Source organism: Peromyscus leucopus, chromosome 13 (genome assembly GCF_004664715.2).
Source record: "Peromyscus leucopus breed LL Stock chromosome 13, UCI_PerLeu_2.1, whole genome shotgun sequence".
NCBI lineage: Eukaryota > Metazoa > Chordata > Mammalia > Rodentia > Cricetidae > Peromyscus > Peromyscus leucopus.
The window spans coordinates 19,584,682-19,603,912 of NC_051074.1; the positions used below are offsets into that span (position 1 = coordinate 19,584,682).

At 40.2% G+C, this 19,231-nt stretch overlaps 1 protein-coding gene across 7 annotated transcripts in view; it reads left to right on the forward strand.

Moving 5' to 3' along the window:
* Positions 1-19,231, forward strand: part of Fer (FER tyrosine kinase) — a 373,761-nt gene that overhangs the window by 149,194 nt on the left and 205,336 nt on the right. Inside the window, exons 1-2 of one of the 7 annotated variants that reach the window (XM_028874002.2) lie at positions 4,074-4,177; positions 5,910-6,105. The exons of 4 other annotated variants lie outside the window; for them this stretch is intronic. In XM_028874002.2, coding sequence (XP_028729835.1) covers positions 5,977-6,105 — 129 coding nt within the window. In that variant the 5' untranslated portion in view covers positions 4,074-4,177; positions 5,910-5,976. Of the gene's footprint in view, positions 1-4,043; positions 4,178-5,909; positions 6,106-19,231 lie in introns of those variants that run through there. 2 more of the 7 variants (XM_028874003.2, XM_028874004.2) reach the window with 2 other exon arrangements.

Genomic DNA, 19,231 nt, shown 5'->3' on the forward strand with positions numbered 1-19,231 from the left:
TCTTCTACAGGTCTCCCATGCACTACATAAGCACGTTCCCATTACATTTCCTGCACATTCCACTCCGACCTAAACTGTTGTCAGTATCTCCACTATGATGACTTAGGTAAAACTCACCACGAACTTGGTCTGAACCATTTACCAGTCTACCTGTGTGCTCCTTTGCCCTTCCTACATTTTATTTCCTATTTAGAGTGATCTCATTGTGTGAATGAGCTGTTATTCTTCTGCCTGTGATCCTCCGGTGGCATCTCCATCACTAGTATGAAATTCACATTCCTTACAGTATCTTGAACTATATGATTTTGTCTGAGTACCAACTCCCATCAGCAGCTACCCTCTCGTCCTCACTGTAGCCACTCTAGTCTATTGGGCTTTGAAATACAGAGCTTCTCACTTTTCTGCCTTGATAGGTCTTTTCTCTATACTATTCTCGCCTGGATTTTTCAAGGGATTAACTACCGTCCTTTCATTATTTTAGTTATTAGGATATTTGTGTGTGTGTGTGCGCGCACGCATGCGCGCGTGCATGTGTGTACTTTTCAAATATGTATTTTTAGTCTTTGAGAATCTCCTACACACATTTAATACATTTTGATCATGTTTTCCTTACTCCTCCCACAACTCACAGACCCACCTCCCAGTGCCACTCAACTTCATGTCTTCTTTTTTTTCTTTTTTTTTTTTTTTTTTTTTTTTTTTTTTTTTTTTTTTTTTTTTTTTTTTTTTTTGGTTTTTCGAGACAGGGTTTCTCTGTGTAGCTTTGCGCCTTTCCTGGAACTCACTTGGTAGCCCAGGCTGGCCTCGAACTCACAGAGATCCACCTGGCTCTGCCTCCCGAGTGCTGGGATTAAAGGCGTGCGCCACCACCGCCCGGCTTTCTTTTTTTTCTTAATTTGTGCTGCTTATGTATGCATGGTCATGGATGTAGGCGATCTACTGGAGAACAAACAGTCCACTACCCAGGGGACACACTCTTAAGAAAAACCCTCACTCTCCCTCTCTCTGTAGCCATAAACTGTTGGTAATGGGCCCTCAGGTTGGGTTGGGACTAAGGATCCCCCCTCTCCCACCCTCCATGCTGGGGTGTGGACTGGCTTGATCTTGTGCAGGTCTGTACAGGCAGCCACAGCTGCCATGAGGTCATGAGAGCAGCGGCCCTGCCATTTCCAGGAGACACTTTTTTTCCCAGGCTTCCCCAATCTGTGGCTCTTACAATCTTTCTGCCTCTTCTCCCCTGAGTGTTGGCAGGAGTGGTTATGATATAGATGTCCCATCTATGGCTGAGTATTCCATAGACACTTATTCTCTGCACCTGCACCAGCTCTGAGTTTCTTCATTAATTGCTGTCCACTATACATAGCAGCTTTTCTGATGAGGTCTGGAAGCTGTAGTAATCTATCTGTATGTAGCAGGGTGCTGTGCTGTTGTTCCCTTTGAGGGAGGGTCCCAGGTAGTGCAGAGTCAATGGCACAGACTCTGGGAGAATGTCGAAACAATAAGCTCAGTTTATTCAGGAAGAGGCAAGCCTTATATACTCTCCACCCCACCCTATGGGGAGGTCTGATGAATATGTATCTGCTGATGTAACATGGCTGCCTCTCATTGGTCCAGGTCATCTCCAGATCATGTCTCAGTTGCTATTGCTAAGGCCCTTAGGCAGACCCAGGTTGGCTCTCAGAAAGTTTCTTTTTCACTTGTTTGGGCTGGCTGACCCTCAAGCCCATTAGGAATGAGTCATCCCACATGTGTATAGGGATACAAATATAAAGAGTAGTTTGGTACTAGTTCCACTTAACAAGGTCATTGTAGTTGGTTCATCCCTAGCATTCCCAGCCATTCTTGGCCAGACTTACAGTATATGACAAGTGTTTCCCCCTGTGGAGCAGACCTTGAATCCAATCAGAAAGGAGGTGGTTATTCCCATGGCATTTGTGCCACCATTGCACTTGTGGGCATATCTTGCCATGCCATTGGTTATTGTAACTTTGAGAGTTCAAAGCTGGGTAGGACTGTTGGTGACCTTTCCCCTCCAGCTGCCTTGAAAAGCACCTTGAGTTATTGTGAAGGCTAGCCATTGGGGAGGAAGCTTCATGGTCAGTATTGACTTGATGTCTCCATGTCCTGTGACTAAAGTGAATAGTGTCTTACCATCATGTTCTCATGGGCATTGAAGAACAAATGAACCTATTTATTGGGAGTGTTTCCAGTTGACTGTTGACCAACAATGTGAGGGAAGTATCTGACACTTGGCAGTGGCTTTTTATTGGACAATCAATGGCTTCTAGGTAATTCCCATTGACTTTTTTTTATATGAAAAATAATATGGAAGAAACTTATAGCTTCCCACATGATTTTTCCAAATGTCTTTAGTGTTAGTTATCTCCTATTTTCTGCCCTACTCTCCATTTCCCCATGTAAACCTCCTCCTTCCCTGCTTCACATGTGCTCTACTCTTCTCCCTCTCCTAAGATCTTTTTTCCCTTCCCCAATTACTCTTCTCTAGTTTCCTGGATTCTACAGATATTGCAAGTTAAAAACAACAAAATTCAAGGATTTGACTGATATGATGAGTGAGAACATAATGATATTTGTCTTTTTGGGCCTTGATTACCTCACTCAATATATATTTTTTCCAGGTATATCCATTTACTGCAATCTCCTCCTCCTTTACAGTTGACTAAAATGCTACAGCACATAGGAATCTTCTTCATCTGTTCAGCAGTTGTAGGCTCTTTCCAGTTTCTGGCTGTTGTGAACAGAGCAGTGATGAACATGGATGAGCTAGTGTCTCTATGGCAGCACAGAGTCCTTTGAGTATGTGCCCATGAGTGTATAGCTGGGTTACAGGGCAGATTTAGTTCCTGTTTTTGGATGAACCACCACACTGATTTTTTTAGCATTGGCACCAGTTTGCCATCCCACCAACAGTGTATGATTCTGTTCCTCTGTACCACCATTTGTCTTCATTTTCTTTTCTTAGCCATCCGACTGGGATCTCAAAATAGTTTTAATTTGCATTTCAAAGGCCATTCTTTTAAGAGATTTCTCTGGCTACATTGCTATAATGAGTCCACTTGTGGCCCTTCACACTCTACCCTCATCATTTAACCTGTTGCCCTTTGTCTTTTTTATATGGTGCCATGTCCTAATATCTTTATCATTAATTACTACAACAGTGACTGTAACCACTATATTTTTGCTAACAAAATAGTCAACAGCTCAGCATTTCATGGATTAAATATTAATATGTGTATTGATATATGTATTAACTCCTTTGTTTAGAGGTGTGTGTGTGTATTTATTTTGTGTTTTCTCCCCAATAATACCTATTTATGCCCAAATTCAGTTTGTGAAGACAGACACTTTAATTGTATTTACTTCTGCTTGTTCGATATTTCATAGTGCTTGCTATATAGATTCAGCAAATAAATATTTTTCAAGTGTAGAACAGGCTGTTAGAATTCCCGGTAACAAAGAGTCATTGGATATTTATACAAAATACTTTTCTAGGGGGAGGAGGACATTTTTCAACCAGCAGAATCATGTCTGACTATTTGCAGAGTCTCTGTGAAGAAATAGTGTCTACCGAGCAATCTCCTCGGGTTTTAGACAAGAAATTGACAAGAATGTTTATTGAAGGTTATAGTGTGTTACGTTCCTATTGAAATGGGAAGTATACTTTTAGCAGGGCCCCAAACAGGTTTAGATTTAAAGAGAAAAGGATGTTTAACCTTCTGAAATAGAAAATTATAGATTCCTAACTCATTAAACCTATTGTTTTTGTTTCAGAAACTGGGAACTAATGCATCATCCATATTATTATTGTCTTTATATGTGATCTAAAAGAGGGTCTGCTTAGCAACATTAAGTGATTTAAAATACTTTCAGTTACAGAAAGTAAAACCAATGGTATATATGATGCAGAGGGAAATAACCAGAGTTAGCTTATTTCTGGGGGTAAACTAAGAATCAAATATAGCTGCTTTAGATTTTTATTTTTTGGCTGTAAATATTAATTTTCATTTATTTCTATCTCCAAGATTGCTTGCAGATTTAAAATTTTGTGATTTTTGTGAGCCTGGGTGAGTGCCTGGCACCCAGTAAATCCTCACTGAATACTGAAAGAATAAATGAATAGAACCAAGCTGTAAGTAAGCGCCAAAGATAGGAAAATGTAAGTAAATTTATTCAGATATAGAAGTCAAAATTACTTGTTTAAAATGAGCTAAGAAATGTGAGACCCACAAAGAATATTAAGAAGCATTAGTGTTGTTCCCTGTTACCCCCACTTAAACAGAAGAGAATTAGTGACTTGTTAAAGTGTGTCTGGAGACTCCTTCCTGGGAAGAGTGCTTTGGGAAGGGAGTAACTCAAGAGGCAGAATGTTACAGAACTGCACAGTTCTGTTCTGGAGTTCTTTGGGTTTCAGTCCCGATTGGCTGCTTACTGAGGGCATGACATTGGGAAGTTATCTAACCTCCATGTGCCTCAGCCTGAGCATCTGTGAACTCAGGTGTGCTATAGGATCTGTCATAGGGCCACTGTGAAGGATTCAACGGAAAGATCCTCATCAAATGGCCAAGCCAGTAATAGCTCCTAAGAAATAGTCTATCCCATGTTGTTTACTATTATTTATCAGTGGAAAACTTTATGAAATTGTTATTTGAATGTAAAATGAGAAGTTTCTGATAGGCACAACATAAACACGAGTGGATTTTTATGTTCAGCAAAGTTAACTGGACACACAGACAGTCAGTGGAAATTGGACAGAGATGAGACTTTCAACTTTAATTGATGTTGGATCTCACAATGTAACACAAGCTGGCCTTGAACTTGCATTTCTTTTGTCTCCTACTGAATGGTGGGATTGCTAGTGTGTACCACCAGGCCTGTCCTTAATTCTTTTAAGTGCATTAAATTGAAAAGAATAGGGTGATTTAAAGGAGAAATGGTTATGTCAAACTTGTGATCCAAAGAAGTTTCAAAGCCAAGGCCTGTCTAGTAGGTCTCTGTTGCCTTTAAAGGGTTTTCCTGCTTAGTGTCCATGAAGTCTTAGGACCTTTCTTCCACCCACAGTCACATTCTGGCCGAGGGTGGTGGTGCACACGTGGAAGCTTAGTGCTCTGGTGTCAGAAGCAGTAAGGTTACAAGCATGCAGCCAGCCTGGGCCCCACAGGGAGACTGAAGAGACACCCCCAGGCACGAGAAGAGTGTCCTAGGCTGAACTTGGAAGCACAGTATGTGGTGTCTAACTGTTGCTTGGAGTGCTTCCCCACAGCAGTTAACACTTTCTAGAACAGGCAATCAGAAGAAGAGTCTTCTATACAGTCTACACGTTCATGGTTTTGGGTATCCCGAGCACTCCTCTCTTCCAGCCCTGCTGCTCACGGGGTATTAATAGGCTCACTATATTCTTGCTCTAAGGAAATTTGGAATCTGATGAGACATTGATGATCATCTGGACTTAATTTAGATTCTTTTACATCTGAGAAGAAGAATTTCAAAGTATTAGGAGTTATACTTCAATAAAATAAAAATGAAGGAGACAATTTAAAGCAAAGCTTCCTTGCTCAGTTCTCTGAAGCTTTGTTTCAGTTCATACTTGGAAGTGTGCTGAGATGCTGGGGATTTTGAAATGTCAGCTATTCAGTGACATGCTGTGGAGGAAGAAAATAGGTTATTTTATTGAAATGATTGATTAAGAATGGGATCTATTTCTTAGATAGTGGGTCTTTTTTTAGTGCACATGGACGGCACACAACGAAGTCAAACAAAACCCCCAACATTCGTTGGCTTAATGATTTATTTGAGCTAGGGCTGACTGATACAGTTCCCTGCCCAAAGAGGGAGGCACTGTGCAGTAGGAGCTCAAGGGCTGTGTCTTTTCTATCTTGCTTTTGTCTCAGACAGGAAGATCTGTGGATACATTGACTTCAGTGGGCACACTGTTAGTAGTTGTAGCTAAGATTTGAGATGGAGCAGAGAGTGGAGTGTCCCCATTGTGAGGGTCAGCTGGAACCTGATTGTGACTCCAAGTACTGTAAAAATTGTGCTATAAAGTTGAGCCCTGAACCTTCCGCATCAGAAATCCAGAGATACCAGGTAAGGAAGAAGGGGCTCCGGCCTATACCAGGGCTTGGATATTGCCTGATAGTCCTGGAGATCATTGGCTTTGTTAATAATGTCAATAGTTTTCTTGAGTTTTTGTTTGTTTTCCAACACTACTCTCATTCAGACACCCAGCCAAGGATATTGGGGTGGGGGTGCTAATCTTCACTTTTGTTTGTTTCTCCTTCACCTCTGAGATTTGAGAAGAAAACAGGCTTTCTAGTCTGTGAGAAGTGCACTCTGCAGAAAACAGAAACACGATTCAGTTTAGAATGTGCATTGGTGTTCAGACTTCTAAGTTTCAGTCTTTATTGCCTGCCGAGCTCAATAGAAACTTCATTTTCAATTTCTGTGACTAAAGGAGAGTAATATTTTTCTTGAACAAATATATTAGATAATTAAGGACAATAATGGAGAATCTTCTCACAGTTCATGACTGTAGCTCAGTGCTGTTTTTATAAACTAGAACTTACAGTTCAATTTAGTAATCTGAAGTACACCAACCGTTAATCTTTTATTGTATAGCATATAATTTCTGTGGATAATAGGAATAGTGTTCTATACCTATGTTACATCTGCTGTGTTTGTGAGGAGTTTCATGAACATTTTGTTTGTTTTTAATTCAGACTTAAACTTACTGAATTTCCTAATTAAGGCCCTGATATTTTAGGCTATTTTTTGTCCACACTTTCTGTGTTAGGAAAAACAATTCTGACTTTGAAATCAGCATGGAAATACCAAAAAAGAATGTTGTTGCCTATTTTTTAAAATTATCTTTGAAAGGAATGGAAATAGATACACAATTTCTGTCTTAAAGTTACTTAATGGAATATTTGGGTTATCATATTCTAATTAAGTGTCTTGTCGTTAGGTAATACTATTCATAAATTTAAAGATCAATTTTGTGTACATGAGTTTTATGGTATCTCAATTTGTGTATTCATAAAAATATTAGAGGACATAAAATCCTTTGAGATTGTCCTGTATAATCTATCATTGTATAATGTCTCTGACTTCTAAGGTATTAATGTCTTAAATAGCTAGCTGATGACATGTATAACTCACTCTTTAGCTTTAAAAATAAGTTTTGCTTTTTACTCCTCATTTTGTATATTCTTTTATCTCTGATGTTTTATATTTACATTTTGTTATTTCTATGTTGAATTGGTTTTAAAATATAACTTTGTGTCTTTTATTTTTTAAATTTTGTTATTTTCTTTTTCCTTTGAATCAGTTTTACTACATTTAAAAACGGTGGTTTTTAAAAAAATACTAAAAAAATTAGTATTTTACAACTTTATGTGTTTTTTTAGAGAAAATAGGATAGGGGTTTTTATGTTAATGGCGTTCAAGAACCATCTTCAGAAAGATATTAAGCATAGAAGTGCACACTGAAATGAAATGCTCCAACAGCTCAACAAAGTAAATACGTATTGAATTCTCATCTCTGTGAAATTTCATCCATAACCACAATGCTTTATCTGTGGTTATTAGCTAACCCTGCCCTGAATGTAATGAGAGTTCAGGCTTTTGATCAACCCGGAAGTTCCCTTCTGAACATTTGCCATCATCTCCCTCTAAGTCCATGGCCCCTTCTTGCAGAGACTTGTGCGTCCAGAGTGGCACCAGCTGTGTCTGTGCTGATTCTGCCCCCGGGTCCGTTATGTGGTTTATATTTTCATAGTGTCACCATTTACCATTTTCTTTTCAGAGAGATGTGTGGTTTTGGTTTTTACTCTCTGGTGTTATTTTTATCACATGTCCAGCTATTTTTTTAATTACCATATCACACATAGTAGACAAGTGCTAATTTTAGATAGGAGTTGTTCTGTTAATCAGAAATATAGCTACCCTGGGAAGTGGGAGTAGTCTGTAGTTTTTGTTGTTTTTTTTTTTTCTGATAAAACATAGAATGTTACACTGTTGTTGTTCATCATCTACTTTTTCTTTCTACTGTAATATATTGATACTGAGGGACATATTTGAGATCCATTCTTGATTGGGATTTTAGCTCTACTACTTATCTTTATACATTTTTCCATTTCAGCATTTTTAAAATTATGATCTCTGAAATCTCATTTTGATAAGCAAACTTCCTTTTTAAGAGGAAGAATGCTCATCCTTCCCCATACTGTGTAACATAACATTGACAGTGGCCCTTCATGCTTCCTTCATTACTTTGGCACAATGATTGTAGATATGGCTTGTATTCCATCAACTTCCTCCTTATAGATGACATGTTTTAAACTTCTGTTAGCTTATCTTCATTCCCTAAACAATGGGCAACTGTTGTTGCTTCCTCCTCTTCCTCCTCCTCCCCTTCCTCCTCCTCCTTCTCTTCCTCCTCCTCCATCATCTGTAGCTGTGACTAGACACTGTGGCCAAGGCCACTCTTAGAAAGGAAAACATTTAACTGGGGCTTGCTTGCAGTTTCAGAGGTTAGTCCATTACTATGGTGGAAGCATGGCAGCAGGCATGGCAGTGTGGTGCTGGAGAAGTAGCTGAGTGCTACATCTTGATCCACAGGCAGAGAGAGAGAGAGAGAGAGAGGGAGGGAGGGAGGGAGGGAGGGAGGGAGGGAGGGGCTGTGCTTGGTGTGGGCTTTCAAAACCCCAGAGTCCACCTTCAGTGTCACATTTCCTCCAACAAGGCCACACCTACGCCAACAGGGCCACATCTCCCAGTCCTCCTAATTCTTCTCAGATAGTGCCATTCCCTGATGACTGAGCATTTCAGTATATGACACCATGGGAGCCTTTCTTAGCAAACCACCACCATAGCTCTGCAAGATTATATAAGCATTCATGTGGAAGGTCCATGAAGAATGTTCATTTCTATGCTCATTGATCTGAAAAGGGTTTTCACTAAGATGTTCTTAGTAAGCAAGTTTAAACTGTCTTTTCCCCCTTTCTTTCACCGTTCATTTTTATTGATATGTATGTATGTATGTCCATATGAGTTTATGTATATCATGCGCAAGCAGGTTATTTTGGTGGCCAGAAGAGGATGCTGAATGCTCTGGAACTGGTTGTAGACTATTGTGATCTGCCATGTTGGTGGTGGGACCAAACTTGGGTTCTCTGCAAGAGCAGTAAGCTGTCTAAACTGCTGAGCCCTTTCTAGCCCTGCTTTCCTTTTTAAAGAGGTGGAAGAAAGCTCTTAGGCTCTTGATCCTCTTTAGTAAATGTCATCAGCCCTGGTTTGTATGCTTTGGCTATTTCCCTTAATGAGAAAAACTTGTTTAGCTAAGTTTAAATTTTTAGGAATAAGCGGGTTTTTTAGAACTTCCTATATGAGTTCTGTATTTACATCCTTTTCACTTCTCTCTCTTCTTCCAACTTCTTTTGTGTTTTTCTCTACTCCCTCTTAAATCTATGGCTTCTTTTTTTTGTTTGTTTGTTTTTCTTTTTGTGAGACAGGGTTTCTCTGTTGTAGTTCTGGTGCCTGTCCTGGATCTTGCTCTGCAGACCAGGCTGGCTTCAAACGCACAGAGATCCACCTGGCTCTGTCTCCCGAGTGCTGGGATTAAAGGCTTGTGCCATCACCTGGCAATCTATGACTTCTTATCTAATTGTTATTATCACACACACATACATGTATATGTACAACATACTGATTCCATTTAGTGTTGTACCTATGTTTATGGATTTAGTGTTGATCACTTAGGATCAGATAACCTATCAGGGGAGGGGTTCATTCCTGAGGAAAATCTCTCAGCAGTGATTGATTGCCCATAGCTCTTCATCTAATGATGGGATCCTGGCGTTGTCATTCTTCAGACCTTCTTTAGGCAACCATGTTGTTGTGATTCATGAGTGCAGCTTTTCGTCATGTCTAGAAGACACTGTCCAGCAGCAGACTCTGACAGTTTTTCTACCTTGTCTTCCATACTGTTCTCTGAGCCTCATGTGTAGCTAGAGTTTTCCTGCCTGGCCCACAGTCAGGACAAATCTCTGCCAGTCCCACAGCCGCTCAGACCCAACCAAGTAAACACAGAGACTTATATTGCTTACAAACTGTATGGCCGTGGCAGGGTTCTTGCTAACTGTTCTTATAGCTTAAATTAATCCATTTCCATAAATCTATACCTTGCCACGTGGCTGGTGGCTTACCGGCGTCTTCACATGCTTCTTGTCATGGCGGCAGCTGGCAGTGTCTCCCCGCCTCAGCCTTCCGCTTCCCAGAATTCTCCTCTCTCCTTGTCCCACCTACTTCCTGCCTGGCCACTGGCCAATCAATGTTTTATTTATTGACCAATCAGAGCAATTTGACATACAGACCATCCCACAGTACTCATGTGGCAGGTGGTGCTTTGTAGAAGTGCTAGTTGGTGTTGAGTACTCAACAGTCACCTGCCCTCTGTGTTTTGACCAGTTGTGGATCTACGTACTTGTCTCCATCTACAAAAAAAAATATCTTTGATGAAGGATAAGAAATACGTTTATCTGTGGGTAGAAGGGTGGTTATTTAGAATACAGTTGGAAATCATATTGGCTTAGAAACATGGCAGTAGTAGATTCTGTCAGGTGAATGACCTCTCCAGCAATGGGTAGTTGGCTAGGTTTACAGTACCCAGCATGAATTCCCTCTTATTGAACAGGTGCCAGGTCTAAGCAGATAGGTGTTGATTACTTCCGTGATAAAGGTGCCACTATTGCACTTTAAATATTTATTTGAAAAATTTTCTTACATTAACCAAAATTTATTGTTGTGATTCACAGTCTTCACAGCTAGGCAGGATTACTGATTGCTTTTATCCATTGCAGCTTGTATAGTGTCTTTCCATCTACAAGAGCTAGTCCACAGAAAAGAGACTTCTGGTCAATTTCTTCTTGATTCCACCATGTTCTGTGTCTGAATATGTGGTGTCTTCAGCAATAATGGCAATAGGCTACAGTCTTCTCAGTGGTCTACCCTTGCCCACTATTAACCCCAAGGGAGGGTTTGTGGTTCTTTTTTTTTTTTTTTTTTTTTTGTTTTTTTTTTGGTTTTTCGAGACAGGGTTTCTCTGTGTAGCTTTGCGCCTTTCCTGGCACTCACTTGGTAGCCCAGGCTGGCCTCGAACTCACAGAGATCCGCCTGGCTCTGCCTCCCAAGTGCTGGGATTAAAGGCGTGCGCCACCACCGCCCGGCGGGTTTGTGGTTCTTATAAGTTGTTTATGGCTCCTGGAGAGAATATTATCTCCCTGTGTGGTATAACTGTCCTGTCTGTCTGTCTGCTTACACACCCACCTATCCATCTATCTCTACATACACACAACTACACACATCCATATTATATCTGATTTCTATACTTGCCTACAAATCGTTTCCTATGGCTTTCTCAAACATCCTTGCTGGCATTCATTTTTCCTTCCTCCCACTCTGTCTGCTCATCTCAGCCCAAGTGCTCCCCTCCCCCACTTTTCCCTCCATAGCACCTGTGTCATGCTTTCTCCCTCTGTGGAGTTCCTCTCTTCCCTACCCTCATGGTCTTTTCCTGCTTTCCTGGCTTCTGCAGTTATAATAACTGCAAGTTATATTCTCAAATGTAAAGATTTGGAGCTGCCTTGTATGTGTGTATAAAACCTATACCTTCTAGTTTCACGGGGTCCTAGTGGTCAGTTGTTGGCTTTAACTCCTGAGTCAGTGGGGTCCTACAGAAAGTCCTGTCTTACATCTCTATCTTGTGGGGTACTGCATATGTTTTCTTCTAGGAGTTTCAGTGTTAGGTTTCACATTGAGGTCATTGATACATTGGAATTGAGTTTCCTGCAAGATAATAATTGTGGGTGGATTTCTTCTATGTGTGTTCCCAGTTTTCCTAATTCCATTTGTTAAAGATACTGTCTTTTTTCTATCATATTTTGGCATTTTCACTGATCATCATATGGCTATAATTCTATGCACTCATGTTTGGGCCTGTTATTCCACTAATCTACTTGTCTATTTTTGTGGCAGTACTGTGCTGTTTTTATTACCATAACCTTGCAATATAGCTTGAAATCTGGTGTGTTAATTCCTCCAGAATTGAACTTTTTGCTCAGGATTGTTCTGGATATCTGGGGTCTCTTGTGCATCTATATGAATTTATGGAGTCTTTTTCTTTTTTTGTAAAGAATGTTATTTTGATGGGGATTTCATTGAATCTGTAAATTGCTTTTGGTAGGATGGTTATTTTTACAATATTAATTGTACCAGTCCATGACCATTGGAGGTCTTTTTATCTTCTGATATCTTTTCAATCTCTTTATTCAGAGATTCAAAAATTTCATTATAGACTTCTTTCACCTCCCTGTTTAGGTTTATTCCTAGATATTTTTTCTTGAGGCTATTGTGAATGGGAGTGTTTCCATGGTCTCTTTCTCAGCATGCTTGTTATTGATACATAGAAAAGCTATTAATGATGAGTTCTCTGTGAATGGAGAGAATAGTAAAATAGTAAGAGAGCCTATCGACTAAAAGTATTTCCAGGATGTAACCTTGTCTCAAAGTTCGGAATACTTTCAAATCATGGTGGCTAGGAAAGGCACAAAATACACACAGAAGAAATTGCATAGCAAAGTCTCTAATACCTTAGCTCAAAGAAAATCAAACAATGTTTGCTTACAAGTTTTTTTTTTCTTTCTTTTTTTTTTTTTTCTTCGAGACAGGGTTTCTCTGTGTAGCTTTGTGCCTTTTCCTGGAACTCATTTGGTAGCCCAGGCTGGCCTCGAACTCACAGAGATCCGCCTGGCTCTGCCTCCAGAGTGCTGTGATTAAAGGCGTGCACCACCACCACCTGGCCTACTTACATGTATTTTAGAAGACAGGAATGTACAGTTTGTTTTATGAAGGCAATCTGTTAAAAGATATGCCCAAATGAAGCATTTAATTTGTTGTGTTTAGTTCAAGATAAGTTATTTTTAAATTCCAATTAAATTTTAAAATATCTGTTAGCAGCCGGGCAGTGGTGGCACACGCCTTTAATCCCAGCACTCGGGAGGCAGAGCCAGGCGGATCTCTGTGAGTTCGAGGCCAGCCTGGGCTACCAAGTGAGTCCCAGGAAAGGCACAAAGCTACACAGAGAAACCCTGTCTCAGGAAAAAAAAAAAATATATATATATATATATATATATATATATATATATATATATATATATGTTAGCTATTTTATATCGCTGTAGGCCTCAAAAGAATATTCTATGTATCTATATAGTTTTTGTATACTTCTGAATCAGTGAGGTTGATATTTAAAATTGTAGATTCAATTCTATAAATAATCTTGTCAACCTATCAGTATAGGAAGGAATTTTAGATTTACAGTACACTTTAGATTTGAATGTGAGAACCAGTATTCTGAATAAGAACTCATCATTATATTCTTGGAGAAGTTATTTAAGCACTCTGCAATTTTTGGTTTTTTGATCTTTGAGAAGAGGCTGTTACCAGGACCTGATACATGATGATGTAGAAGGCTAAAGCGTGCAGCACAGTGCATGCACGGGCAGTGGTACTTGTATTCGGTGCATAGTCAGCACTCGGGAAATGCTAACCACCTTCAGCATTACAGCTGTTTTCTAAGCAGATCAATGCTTTTGTTGTTTGTTTTTTTCTTGAGAGAGTCTTCAAGTGGCACATTACAGCTGTCCTCTTTGACATTACCTTTAAATCATTAGCAATTGCCGGGCGGTGGTGGCGCACGCCTTTAATCCCAGCACGCGGGAGGCAGAGCCAGGCGGATCTCTGTGAGTTCGAGGCCAGCCTGGGCTACCAAGTGAGCTCCAGGAAAGGCGCAAAGCTACATAGAGAAACCCTGTCTCGAAAAACCAAAAAAAAAAAAAAAAAAAAAAAAAAAAAAAAAAAAAAAAAAAAAAAAAAATCATTAGCAATGTTGATGCTACTCCCGGTTTTACTCATTTTGCAGCTTTCTGAACTTCTTTGAGAGTTAATAATTTAAAAGGCACTGAATAAAATTTCTGAACTGTGAATCCAAGTTTTTTTAGGTGCATATTCAAAGGCCTCCCTTCTTACTGTTTTATCTTTTTTGGTTGTTCTTTTCGAGACAGAGTCTCCATATGGAGCCAGGGATGGCCATGCATAGGCAGTCCTCTTGCTGTGTGGCCCCCAAATGTTGGCTGTGCAGATGTGCGCTGCCATTCTTGATGGTGTCATTTTTTGTGTGTTTGTTTTTGTTTGATTGGTTGGTTTAGAGTTGTTGCTAACCCATTATTTTGCCATTCCAGGACAAAATGGCCCTTCCTGTATGTGTTCATTAGAGTGGCAGAATTCCGCTTCTTATAATCATGAAACTCACTGGTCTCTTTCTGTTTTCCTCATATTATTGAATTATAGTATTGAAGATTATTTTAGGTATAAGTGAACCATAGTTTTATACAGAATATAAGTTATGATTGAATGTTTCAAATGTAAGAATAAAGCACTTCTACCTTCCCTACCACTTAAGTTTTTGAACGACTCATTGATGTTGATCATTTGATTGACTCAAGATATAATCTGAGCACTAGGACAGTAGAGAGGAGAGTAGGTTAGATCTGTCATCTGTACAAGCATTTTGACGGAAATCTTTCACCTCACTTTCCCATGTTTCATGTAATTAAATATTGAAGAAGAGAAGCTTAAACGTGGAGGTCCTTTCTGCTGCTGATTTGATGGAGTTTTATTGCATGAGTACATTGCAACAGATGAGAGAAAAATTACTGTGTAGGAATTTCTGTACTTATTTTCAATGTTGATCTCTTTAATAATATTCTGTCTGCATATGCAAATATTGCCCTACTTATTTTTGCTTTGGGATTTGACTACCTTTGTTACTCATTCATTCATTCATTCATTCATGCCCATGTTGCTGGGAAGTGAGCCCAGCCTTGCACCTTACCAGATGCTCTAACAGAGACACCTTCTCAGCCTTTGGTTTCCTTCAAGGTCTTTTTTCGTTCCTGATGACAGACTGTCAGAAATAGTCCTGGACCCTAAAATACAGGAGGCCTCAAGCTGTGCTGATTTGTGTGAAAATGATGTGAACAAGGCAGAGAAAAGAACTGGTTTTCTTACTCCTGTGCTGTAGGCAGATGAAGACCCAGTGACCTTCTGGTTGAGTGTGAATATTGCTACATGGTTTCTTGGCATGATCGGGGCTCCTGCTGAGAAAATCTGTCTTTGGGACTGCAATATACTGTTGACAGTAAATTCTAAGGCAAGGTGTTGTTTCAGTTAAAGTAAGTTTTTAAAATATGGATAAGAAATGAAAAACAGTTACAAATGCACACAAACACACACACACACACACACACACACACACACACGTACGTATACTCACCTGTACTTTAATTTTGTTGTGTAGAATTTGTGATAACAGTGTCATATTTGGCCAGTTTTTCTGATTTGTTATAATGGGTGATTTTTTTTTTTTTGTATAGTTAGAATGCCAGTGATTGCTTTATAAGACAAATGTGAAATGATTATTCTTTGTCACCTTATATTAATGTTCATGACAGCATAACAGATTACTGCAAACTTGACAGAGAACAGAAATTCCTGTCACTGTTAAGGCAGTCTGAAGCCCCGTAGCACTGGGTGACTGGTTTCTAGTGTATCTACAGGGAATCTGTCCGTACTTCTCTCCTAGCTCCTGGTGGCTGCTGGAATCCTAAGTTCTTTGGCTCCTGGACAGAACACACCAGTTTGTTTCTTCTCATTGCCTTACCAGCTTCTCTGTCTGTCTGTCATCATCTGAGGATACTTGTCGTTAGGTTAGGACTAAACCCGCATCATCTAGAATAGTCTCATCATAATGTCTGTAACTCCCACCACCCTCAAAACTGTAATGTCACATCCAAAAGTTCCTGTGGACATCTTTGTGGGGGGCACCATCCAAGCTGCTGTTGTTTGTGTCTATTCTTCTGCTATCAAGAAAGAACTTAAAATGTGGGGCTGTTGGAGGAGAGATCCTCAACTTTGCTTCAAACTGGTTCTTCTACTTTGTCTTTGAGATACTTTATGATCACTTATCCCGGGAGCCCCAAAGGTCATGTGTGTAGACAGCTTGCTTTTCTTTCTTTGAGAGAGAGTTTTTTGTTTCTCACGTTCCTATGAGTACTTTCTATATACTCAAGTATGACCTCAAGCTCCCTCTCCTGCCTCAATTTCCTGAGTGCTGCACCTCTCCTGGCACCATCATACCTGCCTGGCACTCAGCAGCCTACCTTTAAACTCAGCCTCAATGCCAAATTTTTACTCTTAATTTTGTTGTTCGTGTGCTTTGCATATTTTTTTTTTTTTTGACAACTCTAGCCTCTGTGTTTCCTGAACTCTTTCCCCCCATCTTTAGTTTTTCGAGAAAGGTTTCTCCATGTGGTTTTGGTGCCTCCTGCATCTCGCTCTGTAGACCAGGCTGGCCTCAAACTCATAGAGATCTACCTGGCTCTGCCTCCTGAGTGCTGGGATTAAAGGCATACACCACCACCATCTGGCATGTTTTCTGAACTCTTCATCCTCCATTATTCGGGAAGAAATTGTGTTTGCAGTTTGGTTCATAAATGCCCACTTCATTGCTCTGATAAAACAGTAAACAGTGGGGTTTTAGATCCATAGTGTGTGTGTCTAAATTAATCCTAGTCCTGGCTTTGGCTGTAATTCAGGGGCGGACTGTAAACATCAGAATTTCAGGCCTGAAGTATTATATTAAACCAATTTTGTTTAATGTGTTTTTTTCTAATCCTGCTTATGGGGAGTTGGATATAGGTCATTTTTGCATGCAATAATTGATATTTTCAACTGATGAAAATTTTCCTGTGTTTTGATTATGGCATCAGTAGAATGGTAGTTACACATATTCAGATAGGATTTGCCAATTACTGGATGCCCAGAGTATTACTAATTCCTTTGTGTGTCATATTCAAACCCTGCAGTCTTGTTTGGCAATACCCTACCTTCCTAATAGTCACTACTAGTATGATTCCCAGGTTACACAAAAGAAAATCGATGCAGAGAGAGGATGGGTAAAGTTATGTGGATTGGAAATGGAAGTGGTAGGCTGAGAATTTGAACTTACTGACTTCTAAATCTTCTTTGTTAGTCTTTCTTAATATAGTCTCTGTATTAGATTATATAACTTAAATGGTAGATCACGTGGCTCATGTACCAAACCTGACTCGTATAGGGATGGCTACCAGTTGTGAAATGTTTTTACTATTTTGTATGTTTATAAAAATCAAAAGAAAAACATATGGTGACATGTAAAAATTATGTAACATTCAGGTTTCTGTGTCCCTAAATAACGTTTAATGGAACCCACCCATCTCTGTTTGCTTCTATGGTGCCTCTGTGCTGCAGCGCTCAGGAAGCCAGCTAAGGAGGCAGGTGCTCCGTTGCAGAAGTAAGGAGTTGTGACAGCATGTGTCCCCTGAGCCGAGCATCCTTCCTCTTCCTGGGAGTGTGCCAGCTCACGAAGTAGTGCTGCTGGCCATTAGTCATTTGGTCTTTGCATTGCTCTTACAACAAACGAGGAAACTTTCCTTTGGGGGCAATACATTTCTTTTTTGAAAAAGACATTTTAAATTGAGTTTTAGATTGTCTACAAGTCTTAGGTTATCACTCAAGGAATTGCAACAAGATTTTTAGAAAATATTGAGGCTTGTGTGTGGAAGAAGACATCTGTACCCGACCCCGGGTGCCTTCCTTGTCACCTGCCTCACTGCTACCTTGGTTGGTTTTGAACCCCTTGCCAGTTTTGCTAGGCTGGTGGGCCAGCACGGCTCCAGCCCTTTCTGTCTCTGCTTCCACCAGTTCAGAGTACAGACATGAATGTCACACCTGGCTCTCATGTGAGTCCTGGGCAGCTAGAGTCCCAGCCTCCTGCTTGTGTAGCAAGTGCTGTACCCAGTGAGCTCTCTGTCCAGATCTGAATTCCCTCTTTAGCCTGGATAGTATTTATCACATTGTGGGTATACACGTTTTCCTTATCCACTCGTCCATTGTGGACACTTAGATTGACTCTTGGCATTTTGAATAGTGCTTCAGCGAACATGAGGGTACACATTTGTAGTTGCTAATTGGAACTCTGTAATTACGAGTGCACATTCCAAGGAAGCATGCTGAGTTAGTTTTGTATTGATGTAATGCCCCCCAAGTCAGGTAGTTATGGAAGAGTCCATCTACTTTTGTGTCTGAGGTGTGCACAAGTTCCGGCTGTGCCAGCAGGCGTTGTTGTGATTTGGTCCAGGAGCTCTCCCTTCTGTTGTGCTGATTTGATCCTTAGGTTTGCAGGCAGAAGGTAACACTGTCCCAGAGTGTGACCAGGTTTCTTAGTGTGGCTGGGAAGGAGATGAGCATTCAGAGCTTGACCAAGTTCTTCTTCCCTTGCTTCTTAAAGCCATCTCTCCAGCTCCCTGCTGCAGATCACAGTTTCCCTCCTTCATTCCCCTCCCACGTCCTCCTCACCTCCTACCCACCCAACACCACACCTTCTTTCTCTTTCTTTAGAAAACAAACAAGCAAATAAAAAACAAACCAGAAATTTTTTTTAAAAAATAAAAAGCATAAGAAACACATATACAGAGACATGTGTGTATGTGTGCACACACAAACACACTTCCCATAAAAACATAAACCGGGAAGCAATAATGTACAAGCAAAGACCAATAAGATAAAAACAGTACCCAAAGCATTATGAAACAACCACAACAAAATCTACAAAAACACTGAGTTCATTTTTTGTTGGCCTTCTACTGCTGAGCATGAGATCTGCCCTTCAGTGTGGTTTATATGCCCAGTGAAACTCCATTGGAAAAAACTTATTTTTTTCATTGCAAGCACTTGTCAGTTGGAAATAGCTTCTTGGTTGGGGATGGGAGTTTGTGGTGGTATTGTGTTCCCCAAAATATTGTGCACCCTAATAAACTTATCTGGGGTCAGAGACAGAACAACCACTAGATACAAAGGCTAAAAAGTAGTGGCACTCACACCTTTAATTCTAGCATTCCAGAGGTAGAAATCCCTCTGGATCTCTGTGAGTTCAAGGCCACATTGGAAAAGGCCAGGCATGGTGACACACACACCACACCAGGGAGTGGTGGTAGAAAGCAGAAAGGTATATAAGGCGCGAGGACCAGAAACTAGAAGCATTGGGCTAGTGGCATTT